Here is a 12,305-nt window from a genome sequence, read left to right on the forward strand (position 1 = left end):
GTCTTTATCCAAACTGTCATAACATTTATTACAAATATAGGCCTTTCCTTTTTCCTGATTTAAAAAAAAAAAGTGTTTAAGTAACTGTGTGTGTGTGTGTGTGTGTGTGTGTGTGTGTATGTAAGGGTGTTTAAGTGAGAAATATGTATTTAAGTGTGCATAAGTATGAGAATGTGTGGTGTGAGCAGATGTGTGTATATGTGTGTGAGAGCATTGTAGGTGAGTACATATTTGTGAGTGTGAAAGTATATGTGTATCTTTATCTGGTTTTAATATCAGGCTAATGCTGCCCTGAGAAAAGATATTGTAAGAATTGCTTCTTGTTCCAATTCTCAGAATAATGTTAAGATTTTATTTAGATTGTGCATCGTATAAGATATCTCAGGCTGGCCTCAAACTTACTGTATAGTCAAGGATGACCATGAATTCCTGATATTCCTGCCTCAGCCTCCCAAGTGTGGAAACTTCATATTGCCACAAGGCAGCAGATCCTATCTGAGGAAACTGGAAGGTTTTAATATAAAGGACACAGCAGTTCCTGGAAGAACCCCTTTGTATTTGAGTTATAAATAAAGTAATACTGTCAATCTCAATTAGAAATGGGACTTGATAGTACAATTTTTTTTGTTTAAAATATTTTGAGACGATGTTTATGTAACCCAGCTGGCTTTGGACCAGCAATTCTTCTGTCTCTACCTGCTGAGTAGCTGAGTGCTGGGATTAAAGCTGTTTACCAACTAGTGGTGGCGCATGTCTGTAGTCCCAGCACTCTGCGAGGCAGAGGCAGGCAGATTTCTGAGTTCAAGGCCAGCCTGTTCTACAGAGTGAGTTCCAGGACAGCCAGGGCTACACAGAGAAACCCTGTCTTGAAAAAACCAATCCAAAAAACAAAAACAAAAAAAAAAAGTTGTATACCACTATACATATAGTGACATATACAAAAGTCAGTGTTATAGTTCAATATTCAAAAGGTCCTTGGGCCATTTTTTGTCCAATCTTTTTTGACAATAGGTTCTTATCAGTGCCCTTTAATCTTAATTTTTTATTTTTGTGCATATTTATGCAGATTCACATGCCTCTATGTGCACCTGTGGAGGCCAGAGGTCAAAATTGTGTGTCTTCCTCTATCTTTGTCTGACTTATTGGTTTTTGCTTGTTTGTTTGAGACAGGGTCTCTCACAGAGCCTGGAACTCAGCTAATTCAGCCAGACCAGCTGGCCAGCAGGCCCCTAGGAGGTGCCTTTGTCTCATCCCTGCCTGCATAACCCCAGAATTACAGATGTGCTGGGGAGCCAAACCTCAGGTCCTCACGCTTGCACAGCAAGCACTTTATCCACTGAGCCATCCTCCCAACCTCAGGACTTAGAAGATTAGAAGCCATCTTACTGCGTCAACTTTTAGGGACCTTGCAATCTGAACACCAAGTTTTTGAATGATGTTTATGAGAATTGGGTCTACATGCCACAGGCAAAATCAAACACAGAAAAGACATGTGACTTCCAGAAGTGGCAGAGTCAGAGCTGAACAATGGCCAGGACTAGCGCCAGGGAAACGGAGCTCTCCAAGAAAAGCAGATGACGAAACCCAAGAGGCCTCTGATCCATTAATGTGATGTTAGCAGTTATCTATAGACCATGTAGTATCGTTGTGATCACTTGCTCATCCGGAGAACAGGCTGTGTCTATTTCCTGTTTCCCTGACTCTTAGTGCCAATGTTCCAAATGTGACTCTGTGTAGCTGTGACTTCAGTTTACACACTTGTACACTAAATACTTGTATCCCATCCAATCCAGTGAGCTTCTGTCCTAAACCCTTACATCTGGCAAAAAGACTTTCTAAGGCACAAATTTACCCAACAGGACTAGTTTTTAGAATTGGGGAATTTTCTCCCTTTTAAGAACAGTCAAAATGCCGGGCGGTGGTGGCGCACGTCTTTAATCCCAGCACTTGGGAGGCAGAGGCAGGCGGATTTCTGAGTTCGAGGCCAGCCTGGTCTACAGAGTGAGTTCCAGGATAGCCAGGGCTATACGGAGAAACCCTGTCTCGGAAAAAAAACAAAAAACAAAACAAACAAAAAAGAACAGTCAAAATGCCCTGGGCAGCACACACATTGAGCTTCATCTTGAACAAACCTGTTTAATGAAGATAGGTGAATGGACATGTTCCACCCATGTTGAAATTAGCCTGATTGTCACCACTAGGTGGAGAAGAAGCCACCATCATTTTTCCGGGAGTAACCTCCATTGGTGGCTGCTGTGTGAGGAGACACTGTGAATGAAGAAGAGAGAATGGGGTGAGTTGGGATTTCAGACCCTTTGCCCCAGCACCCTTCTAATCCTTTAGCCAATGCATTTATCAATACCATGAGAAAATTCTTGTAAAGGTAGGAAACTGAGATATGGCGGACTGATGGAAGGGAGCCAAGGTCTTCACTTCCACATTCACGTCCAGTGCCTGCCCAGTCCAAATGCCACCTAGACTTAATCAAAAGAATGGAATCCCCCCAGTTCTACCGCCAGCAGGTCCCCTGGTATTAGTCTGGTAGGTGACAGTGTAATAGCTAATTCTCACCCTCTGTAGACTCTGATCCCGCCCTCCTCTAGCAACCCCACCACTGCCACCACCATGAGCCCACGCCGCCATGAGCCCACGCCGCTATCTAATCCTCACCTATGGATCCCTGAATGCTATGGATGGATTCTTTCTTAGGGTTGATCCAGTGCCTGATGGTGGTCCGAGAGGTAATGGGGGCTGAAGGAGAGTGGAAACGTTCTCCAGGGAACTGGATCTTGGTTCTAGGCAATGGTGGAGAGAGAGCAGAGTCAACCAGAAAGGAGGTGCTGAGAGGGAAAACCTGATTTCCTAAGACCTCAAGGGCCCCATTGCTCTTCTAGAATCATCAAAGCATTGGTTTAGCTACATGAACTTAACTGGCTAGGGATGAACTATTGAGATGAGGCCTTCTGCCCATGTTTTAAAAATGAAATATAGAAGTGAGGGCTGAGGAGGGAGTTCTTTGGTACAGCACTTGCCGAGTATGCATGAGACCCTGGGTTCGATCTCCAGCACAGTTAAAACAAAGACAAAAAACAAACTGTTGCAGATCAAAACAAAACAAACAAACAAACAAACAAAAACACAAAGCTGGGCGGTGGTGGCACACGCCTTTAATCCCAGCACTCTGGGAGGCAGAGGCAGGCAGATTTCTGAGTTCGAGGCCAGCCTGGTCTACAGAATGAGTTCCAGGAGAGCCAGGGCTATACAGAGAAACCCTGTCTCGAAAAAAACCAAATCCAAAACAAAAACAAAAACAAAACCCCTCAAAACAAACAACTAACTGCGACTGTCACAAACTGTGACTTGTTCACAGCACCAGGTGTCCTTATGTTATTACCTTATGTAACTGATGTCCCGAATCCTTAGGATGGAGGGGCTCTGTCTCCATCACTTACCCCTGGATATCCTCAATGGTCTCCTGGTGTAACAGTATCTCAGTTTTGTTCTTGAATGCCCCAGTGTGGTGGTCATACAAGGCAGCTAAGCGGAAATCCAGATCATCCTTTGGTATCTATAGAGGAATCAGTACTCCCATAGTTAACTTCCCTGCTCTGCACCTTGCCTCTCCTCAGACTGCATCCAGCTACTGTATCCAGATCAGATTCAACTCTCTTATTCCCCAGAAGTCCACCAGCTCTTAACACTGCATGGTGCATGATGGGACTTCGTGTCAACAGGAAGGGTCCCATGGTTAAGGCTGTTACTGGTGACATGGAAAAATTGTCTTTGATTTGGGTTTAACAAACCCTATCTCATTTACAGTTATATTCAGCCTTTGAAGGTTTTTTTGTTGGTTTGTTTTTGTTTTTTGAGACAGGGTTTTTCTGTGTAGCTCTGGCTGCCCTGAAGCTTGCTCTGTAGACCAGGCTGGCTTCTAATTCAGTGATCTGCCTGCCTCTGCCTCTTAAGTGCTTGGATTAAAAGTGTGCACCACCACAGCCTGGAGCAGCCTTTCATTTGATACAGTGTGTGAGGAGAAATTTGATAACAATGACTTGAACCAAGCCTTGTGATTTAATAGGTTGGTGTGGGATGGTAAGATCTTGAATTGGGAACAAAAGGAAAGATGCTGAGACCCTTGGGACTATCTTTAGAAAATGGTATGAATGCCAGTGTGCAGCCATAGGCCTGCAATCCCGGGATTTAGGAGGCTAAGACAGCAGGGGTTGAGAGGTCCAGGCCAGCTGGGGCTAAATACTAATTTTGAGGTCAGCTTTGGCTATGTAGCAATGCAGAAGAAGAGGAGGGGGAAGGGGAGGAGGGGAAGAGAAAAAAATAAATTAAGAACTAAATAGATGCAAAAAGAAGTAGTATTTTATATTTCAATGCTAAGTACCTTAGGATCAAAAAAGTAGGCGTCTCGCCTTATGGACGTGGCCGTGGGGGTTGAGCTGAGCCGACTCCAGGGATCCTGCTGCTGTGCCAGGTGGGTTGGGTTCTTATATGGTGATTTCTGCAAGAGAACCACACATGGGACATGGTTACCGGACACCTTGCTGATGCAGTGTGGGTCACGGTCATCGCTGGGCTTCATCATATGAAGAAGGCAGCCTCCCTGGGCTTTCTGAGCAAGAAATCATTGAAATGGGCCATGGAAACAAGAAACCAGAGGATCAGGATCCCAGACATAGGAGGGGCTCAGGGAACAGAGCGTAGCGATGATACGGCCATGCTTAGCAGTCCCAAGTTTGGAGTTCTGAGTAACAGAAAACTGGAAGAGAGCTGGAAGCAGGTAAGATAAAGCAAGTTGTCCACATGCTGCAGTAGATGAGGCTGCAGGAAAACAACTCAGCCGGGAAAAAAGGCTCTGTGAGGACAGTGTTTTCACTGGCGCAGGAAGGGTTCCATGAGAGGCAATGGGGAACAAAGAATGTGTGCTGTCGAGGTGAGAAAAAGATTATTATGCAAGGAAGACCAAACTCACGGAGGAAAGGAACATCAGAAAAGAGGCCATGGGCACTCAGTTCTATAAACCCCAGACATAAGTGAGAAAACCTGTTGATTTTTCTTGCATATGAAAATGAATAGTTTCACCACTGCATGTGTCCTCAGTACCAAGTACACTGACCTAACACATGCATGTAAAACCTAGGGCCTGATCAAACCAATGACCCAATTCTAGAGAGCCCACTGTCTAGCCTCCTCCCCTCCATGTAGCAAACTGCTGTGTAATTTAACTCAGATAAATCTTTTTTGTTTGTTTTCTTTTTGCTTTTTTTCCAGACAGGGTTTCTCTGTGTAGCCCCGGCTGTCCTAGAACTCACTTTATAGACCAGGCTGGCCTCAAACTCAGAAATCTGCCTGCCTCTGCCTCCCAAGTGCTGGGATTAAAGGCGTGTGCCACCACTGCTGGCTCAGATAAACCTTAATTGATCAGCAGGGTCAGAAAATTATGTAAAATATGTATATGGGATGCAGACACAGGTTCAGCTACAGTGTTTACTCTGCTATGTGTCCAAGTGGTTCTGCCACGTTCCACAAAAGCTATAGAAGGCTCAACATCTTCTCTATTGGCACAAGGAGTTTGCCTTTCAGTAAGGCCAGGTGGTGGTGGTGCACACCTTTGGGAGGCAGAGGCAGAGGGGCAGAGGAGGCAGAGGCAGAGGCAGAGGCAGAGGCAGAGGCAGAGGCAGGCAGGTCTCTGAATTAAAAGCCACCCTTGTCTACATAGCAAGTTCCAGGACAACCAGGGCTACAAAGAGAAACCCTATCTTCAAAACCAAAACCAAACAACAAAATCAAAGGCTGCATATAAGTATAAATGAGAGGAGGCAGAGGCAGGTGGATATCCGTGAATTTGAGGACAGCTTGGTCTACAGATAAGTATTAGGTCTCAGGGCTACACAGAAAAACCCTATCCAAAACAAATTAAAAAAAACAAACAGAAAATAAAACAATTATCAACACGATGCCAATCTGCAGACCCTCTCTCCTTTGATCACAGGGAGAGGTCCCTTCACTCAGGAGGAAGCGGCTCTAGACTCAGCCCTTCCCTGTCCTGTCTAGCTGTACCATTCCCTACTCCCTCATCTGGCCCCACTTTCAATACCATGTTTATGGAAGTGTATTTACCACACTGTCACCTTCTCCACAGAAACACCCTTCAAGGGTCAACAATTACTAACTTCCTTTCTCCACCATTCCTGTCTCCAACCCTTTGTGGTCTAGCCTCTCCTCCAGTGCCCACTGAAACTGGTTATTGACCTATGACCTCTGTGGCTAATGGTCTAGCCTCTCCTCCGGTGCCCACTGAAACTGGTTATTGACCTATGACCTCTGTGGCTACTAGAAGGAACTTTCCAGCCCTCATCGTTTTTTGGTTCCTGAGTCTTCTGGACTGCAACTTTGAAACTTCACCAATATTTCTTCATCCTATGAGGCCACCAGTTTTAGTTTTTGGGGACAGTATCTCATATAATCTAGGCTGGCCTCAAACTATGTAACCGAGGCTGTAGGCCCTCCATTTTGCTTATACATATACATTTAACACACGTTTACTGAAAGACATGTCACAGTTGTGCGTGACTTCTAACACTCTGTGACACTCCAGTACTTGAAGTCTCATGATTCCCGACAGCTCTGTGATGACCCGTAGCCCACTACCACAAGCCCACAGTACTCAGCCACTAAGGGCTCGCTCGTCTCCAGCACCCACCAGTCCGTGTCTCTGTTTCACACTGACATTTGGCTTCTCTGGAGTTCGCAGTTCTCCAGGCCGCTGTCTCTCCTTCCCATGCATCTGCACCTACTGCTTCCTTTCCCCTCAGTAGCTGATTTTTCCTTTCCTTCACACACACAAACACACACACACACACATATACTTTTCACATGTCTCAGTTAACTCGTCAGATGTCACTGGTTTCTTTGAAAACACCTCCTTCATGTCCCTATTCTTAGTCACTCTGCCCGTGACTCCACCACAATGTTGTGTCTCTGAGGGAAGTGTGCATTGTTTTGTTATGTCTGTGTGGTTGTTTGTTTGTAAGCAAGTTCTTACAGCTCAGGCAGGCTTAGAGTTCCTGGTCCTCCCCTTCACCCACCAAATACTAGGATCAGTTGTGTTACCCACTAAGTGACTGATACAGCTGTTGGCCTGTCTTCCTGATTAAGCTAACCAGACAGTAACTACATCTAAATTCAGGCTCTATGTCCACGCTGTTTCGCAGTTTGTCTGGCATATAAGCGAAAAATATTGAAGAAAAGGAAGTTCTTTGGTGCTGTTTTCAAGCTCAGATTACCACTTAATTCACTTTATTGTGCATATCTTCAAATATCCCAAATACTAGGAAAAAGATGGTTTGTATTTCCAGACCTCTGAACATAATTAAGTTAAAGCCACACATATACAAATGCGTCCTTGCATCAACCAGAGGCTGGAGGTATCGTGATGACTTGCTTGAAGTATGACCTGGTGTCTTTTCAGAGATTCTCTTCCATTCTACAGCTCATCTGTCCTTGGAGTACAGATGCCAAGACAAGAGAAAAGAGCAGCTTTGTGGAACCCAGACCATCAATATTATATTTCCCCATCATTGATATTCCCCATCACTGCTTTGACAGACATTGTTCTTCTACATTAGAGTTCAGTTCCCTCTGCTCAAAACCACTTCCAAAACGTAATCAGACGGAAATAGCCGGCCATGAGACAGGCAGAAGACAGATTTCTTTGGTACTTGGTGATCTCACCAAAGTTAGGTTACCAAGAATCTGCTGGAGGCCCCACTGGGACTTTGCTGAGGAAACCTCAGTCTACCTTAGAAGCCAGTGGATTTCCCAAATGTGTGTCTTCGTCGCCTAAGGCAGGGTTCGAGAAAGATTCCTGCGGGTGAGGCATGATTAAAGGCCCAAAGACGCACGCTTACTCCCTGGAGACTAGTGCGGCCGGCCGACCTGGCTCATAGAGGATCTCGCGTCCCAATTGTTTGGAACGCCCAGTTTTTAGTTGCTAGGCAACTACCCCTCCAGTTGTGACGTGAATTCCCTTCAAGGGATGCGCCACCTGGCGGTTCAACTAAGAAGGCTCCTTGGGAGGAGGCTGCTGTGAATGCGGAGGAAAGGCGACCTGGATACGCACTCTGGAGCCTCAATTGGAAAACTCTGGCTTCCCAAGGCATGGGATTTCTGCAAAAGCTGACGAAAGAAGTACTAAAAGATGACCCAAAGGTTTCCTTTTTTGCTTTCACCTAAAAGAAAGCTTCCCCATTTTCAAATCAATGAGAGTAAGAGAATGTCAAAAAATCAAAGATCTCACGTGTCCTACTTGGAAAATTGTCGATTAGGTCACTCTCCTTGCTGTTTAACTATGCAGACGTCAGGGTTGCTCACCGAGACGGCTGTAAAAACGTGGATGGATTTGGCAGGGTGGAGGGATGGAACTAGCTTTTGCAGTTAGTGCTGGGCTCACTCTAGGAGCCGATCCCTGGAAGATGAAGAAGACGTCTGTCTTCCCTTAATGGTTTTACATGCCATGTTTACAAAATAAGAGATACTTAGAAATAACCCCCGGCCCGGAAGAGCAATAGGTGCGAAATGAGCTGCTGCAGATGTTTTGGAGGGTTCTTCTATTGCGTGCTTTACGTAAGCCCGTTCGGTTAGTTGCAAACCCTGGCGCGTGCACTCCCACGCCGCGCGCCAGCGGTGGCGGCTGCCATGGAGACCGGCAGGTGAGCGGCACAGGCGCGCGTGGTCCCTGCCCCACCCGCGCTGAGCGAAGAGGATGCGGTTGTCAAGGCGACATGGATAGGAGGAGGAGAGGACCGAGGGAGGAGGAAGGATGGGCGGCCTTGGCGTAGCCGCAGGGAGGTGACTGAAGCGAGTCCAGCCCCTTGCATCCTCCCCCTGTGTACCTCCCTCCTCGTTTTTTTTTTTTTTCCTCCGTCTGCCAGCATAAGCAGTCACCGCAGCACCTGAGCCGCTACTGCCGCTGGCTCAGGACAGCGCTATGGCTGAGTCTGGTCACAGCCCCCGTCCTTCTGCCAGAGACGGAGGAAGAACTGAAAGGCGCAGATCCCAGCTTCTGTGGCTGTTGCTTTGGGCTGGGACCACCTTCCAGGTGACCCTGGAAACTGGACCTGAGCTTCACGCCTGCAAAGAGGTACTATCCACTCCACTCCCTTGACCTGATCTCACTTTGGTCAGGAGAAGAAGAAGAAGAAAAAAAAAAAAAAGCTTAGCTCCAGATAGAGACCTTGGAGATCTAGTTACAGTTTTAGGGGCCACGGAGTTCAATTTTTTTTTTCTAGGGATGAGTAGGGATTGGGGGGAGGGAAGCAGGCTGGCGTTGTCATGGGGGAGGCCAGCCCATTGGAGGACTTCTAAAATAGATTACCCTCCCAAGCTCTCAGCGGCTATGGTTCCGGGAGTAAGGTCCGAAAGAGTGACAGTCCTCAGAAAGAAAAAAGGAAGACAGGAGTTGCTTTCCAGATGGGTGAAATTACCTAGAAAGTGATTGAAAACACTGAGAGGCCAAACAGAAAGAGGAAAAAGAGGGGACTGGAGAAAAAGTAAAGTTAGGGACCTGTAGCAGATTGGGGTCAGAAGCCTGGGGTTTGAGGGTGGGACGCTCTGGAAACTGATCACAGGATCCTAGTAAGTGCCCTCCCTCTGTGTTAACAGCCAGTTGCCCGCAGCTGCTGACTGGGCCCTGCTGGACCGCTTTGCCTGGCCCCTCTCACACTTTGTTTAGTGTTTAGCACATGACCCACCTTTTCTAGATTTTGAATTTTTTAACATATTTCTCCCACTCTCTCCTCTGAACTTCTGTTAACATGTGCCATAAGTCTTTTTCAAGGTGTCTCTAAAATGCTAGCGACACACTTCACACAATAGGTAGTGAATGTCTTCTAACAACAACAACAAAAAATGCTTTTTGAAAATTGTTTTTGGGGGGCATATGACAAGATATTAGGAATAGCAGAATTAAATAGTTTCTGTATTAGTGAAATAATGATTGGTTTGTGCTCTAAGTGACTTTAAAAAAACATATGGTAGAGGCAACATTGAAATATTTACAAGAACTATATTGGTGAAGGCAGAATAAAATTTATCTATGCAGAATGTGAGAGATTTGAAAACACGTTAAAATCTAGCACTATAGGAGGTACGCTAAATATCAAACCTAGCTAAGGTTTTGAGGGGTTAAAATAGTCCTTTTAAGTAGATTTAATTAACAATGCCAGTGCAGTCCCATAAATACAAGCATAGGGTCCTAAACATTAGCCTGTCTACAACATAGCAAATCACAAAAGAAGCAAGTGGTATTTTTACATGAATAATGTTTGTCTTAAAAGTTTCATTAATATTTGAGTGGCCCATGAGTACCAGGCTTGGTGGCTCCTGCCATTAATCCCAGCACTTGGGAGGCAGAGGCAAGTGGATCTCTGTGAGTTCGAGGCCAGTATCAATTTTCTAGGACATAGTGTGTTCCATAAAGGGAGAAAAAAATGGCTCTGGTTCAGTGGTTAAGAGAACTTGCTGCTTTTGTAGAGAATCTGAGTTCAGTTCTCAGAACCCATATGGCTGCTCACAGGCATCTGTGATTCCAAATTCAGGGGATTGACACTCTCCACTGGTCTCTGAGGGCACTTCAGGTGTATGGTATGCACACATGCATGCAGGCAAGCATTCATAATTTATATATATTTATATATATACACATACATATACACATGCACATACACATACACATACATATACATATGTATGTATATATGTGTATATATATATGTGTGTGTGTATATATATGTATCTGTATAGCCCTGGCTGTCCTGAAATACTCTCTGTCCACCAGGCTGGCCTTCAACTCAGAAATCTGCCTGCCTCTGCCTCCCAAGTTCTGGAATTAAAGGCATGTGCCACCACTGCCCAGCTTAATATATATGATATATGATATACGATATATGATATACGATATGTGATATGTGATATGATATATGATATATGATATATGATATATGATATACATATATCATATATATACATACTTTTTTTAAATGACGTGACCCCATGGCTGGGACCTAGCTATATGGGTCTATTTTAACCCCTCAGCACCTTTAACTTCTTTGACATTTGGCTTTCCTCCTACAGCGCTAGAATTTTGTTTTAAAATCTCTGACATAGTTGACAGAGTGCTCACTTAGCACACATGAAGCCCTGGGTTTGAGTCCCCAATACTGAATAAAGCAGATGTGGTGGCACGTGCCTTTACTCTCAGTGCTTAGGAGGTAGGGGCAGCAGGACCAGAAATCCCAGGTCATTAACAACTACATAGTGAGAGGGAGGCAGGCTCCACAGGGTCATCCTCTGACCTTCACGCGCACAAAGTGGGATGTATGTACCCATATTCATACACATATCATGAGCACACTCACAGGGGAAACCCAGCAAACACGGGGGAATGGCCCCAGTCAGTGAGCCTTTTAGAACTTTCACTAGTCCCAATTATACCCTGGCCATAAACAGCTACATTTTTACTAAGCCATTTCAGGATAGATTTTAAAGATGACCAAGAATAGGATGGTCTTCCCAGTGACCTTGGCTCATTGGCCTTGGTGGCTTGTGGTCTAATTGCTTTGCCTCAGAGTTCAACACTACCATTTCCTTTGTGGAAGATAAGAATTCTGCCATACAAGTGCCACTTGTCATTAGGTCTTTGTCCACTGTGACATATGAGACAGTTAAAGGCCTTGGACACTGGCACCATCTTGGTTAAGAGGGAGGGAAGAATATTAACATAAGAATTCTATGTTGTGTGCATATTCTGTCTTTAGACCTATTTAAACAACCAATATTTGCTTAAGAGTAAGTGAGCCAAAGGCATTGGAAAGGTGTTTAACACTCCAGTTTTGGGAGCTGTGGAATGGGCGTTCTGCTAACACCAACCTCAGGGATGACTGTCTTTAAGATGGAAAGATAAAAATGGACCTCAAATACAGAATAGAACTGCTTCACCCCTACTTCTTGGCCCCGCTTCTTTAACCAGACCCGAACCTCTTGCCATGTTGAAACAGCTGTGGAGACTTGCTTGTAGGCTAGGGGCAGCAGGAAGCTGTTTACACTCTCCTTGAGCGAACAGCCTCTGAACACCCTGGACTCCAAAATAAGGAAGAGAGTGAGTCCATTATTACAAAGTTCTTCATGAGGCAATATGAGTTGATCCGACGAGTTCGGGGGTTTCCAAGCCTTTAAAGGTGGAAATCTAGTCAGAGGGAGACTGTCTCAGTTTTTGATCTTCATATGGATTTCTCAGG

The 12,305-nt window shown here is 45.2% G+C and overlaps 2 protein-coding genes across 2 annotated transcripts in view; one reads left to right on the plus strand and one right to left on the minus strand.

Annotated features, from left to right (window-relative positions):
• Window positions 1-2,170: 2,170 nt before the first annotated feature.
• Window positions 2,171-7,933, minus strand: Cfap276 (cilia and flagella associated protein 276). Its single transcript, XM_052178524.1, has 5 exons — window positions 7,811-7,933; window positions 4,394-4,510; window positions 3,453-3,568; window positions 2,671-2,795; window positions 2,171-2,268 (listed from the first exon to the last, which is right to left on the minus strand). Exons 1-5 carry the CDS (start codon window positions 7,889-7,891, stop codon window positions 2,198-2,200), a joined length of 510 nt encoding a protein of 169 aa, XP_052034484.1. The 5' UTR covers window positions 7,892-7,933; the 3' UTR covers window positions 2,171-2,197.
• Window positions 7,934-8,951: 1,018 nt separating this feature from the next.
• Window positions 8,952-12,305, plus strand: part of Elapor1 (endosome-lysosome associated apoptosis and autophagy regulator 1) — a 77,510-nt gene continuing 74,156 nt past the window's right edge. Inside the window, exon 1 of the mRNA XM_052179437.1 lies at window positions 8,952-9,151. Coding sequence (XP_052035397.1) covers window positions 8,999-9,151 — 153 coding nt within the window. The 5' untranslated portion in view covers window positions 8,952-8,998. The remainder of the gene's footprint in view (window positions 9,152-12,305) is intronic.

Source organism: Apodemus sylvaticus, chromosome 4 (assembly GCF_947179515.1).
Source record: "Apodemus sylvaticus chromosome 4, mApoSyl1.1, whole genome shotgun sequence".
Taxonomy (NCBI): domain Eukaryota; kingdom Metazoa; phylum Chordata; class Mammalia; order Rodentia; family Muridae; genus Apodemus; species Apodemus sylvaticus.

Coding starts and splice junctions, on each gene's coding strand:
- Cfap276 (XM_052178524.1), bottom strand. CDS start 7,891: ATGCCTCACCCGCAGGAATCTTTCTCGAACCCTGCCTTAGGCGACGAA. Junction 4,511..7,810: donor GAAATCCACTGGCTTCTAAG/GTAGACTGAGGT, acceptor GTTCTCTTGCAG/AAATCACCATATAAGAACCC. Junction 2,796..3,452: donor ACCATTGAGGATATCCAGGG/GTAAGTGATGGA, acceptor ACCATTGCCTAG/AACCAAGATCCAGTTCCCTG.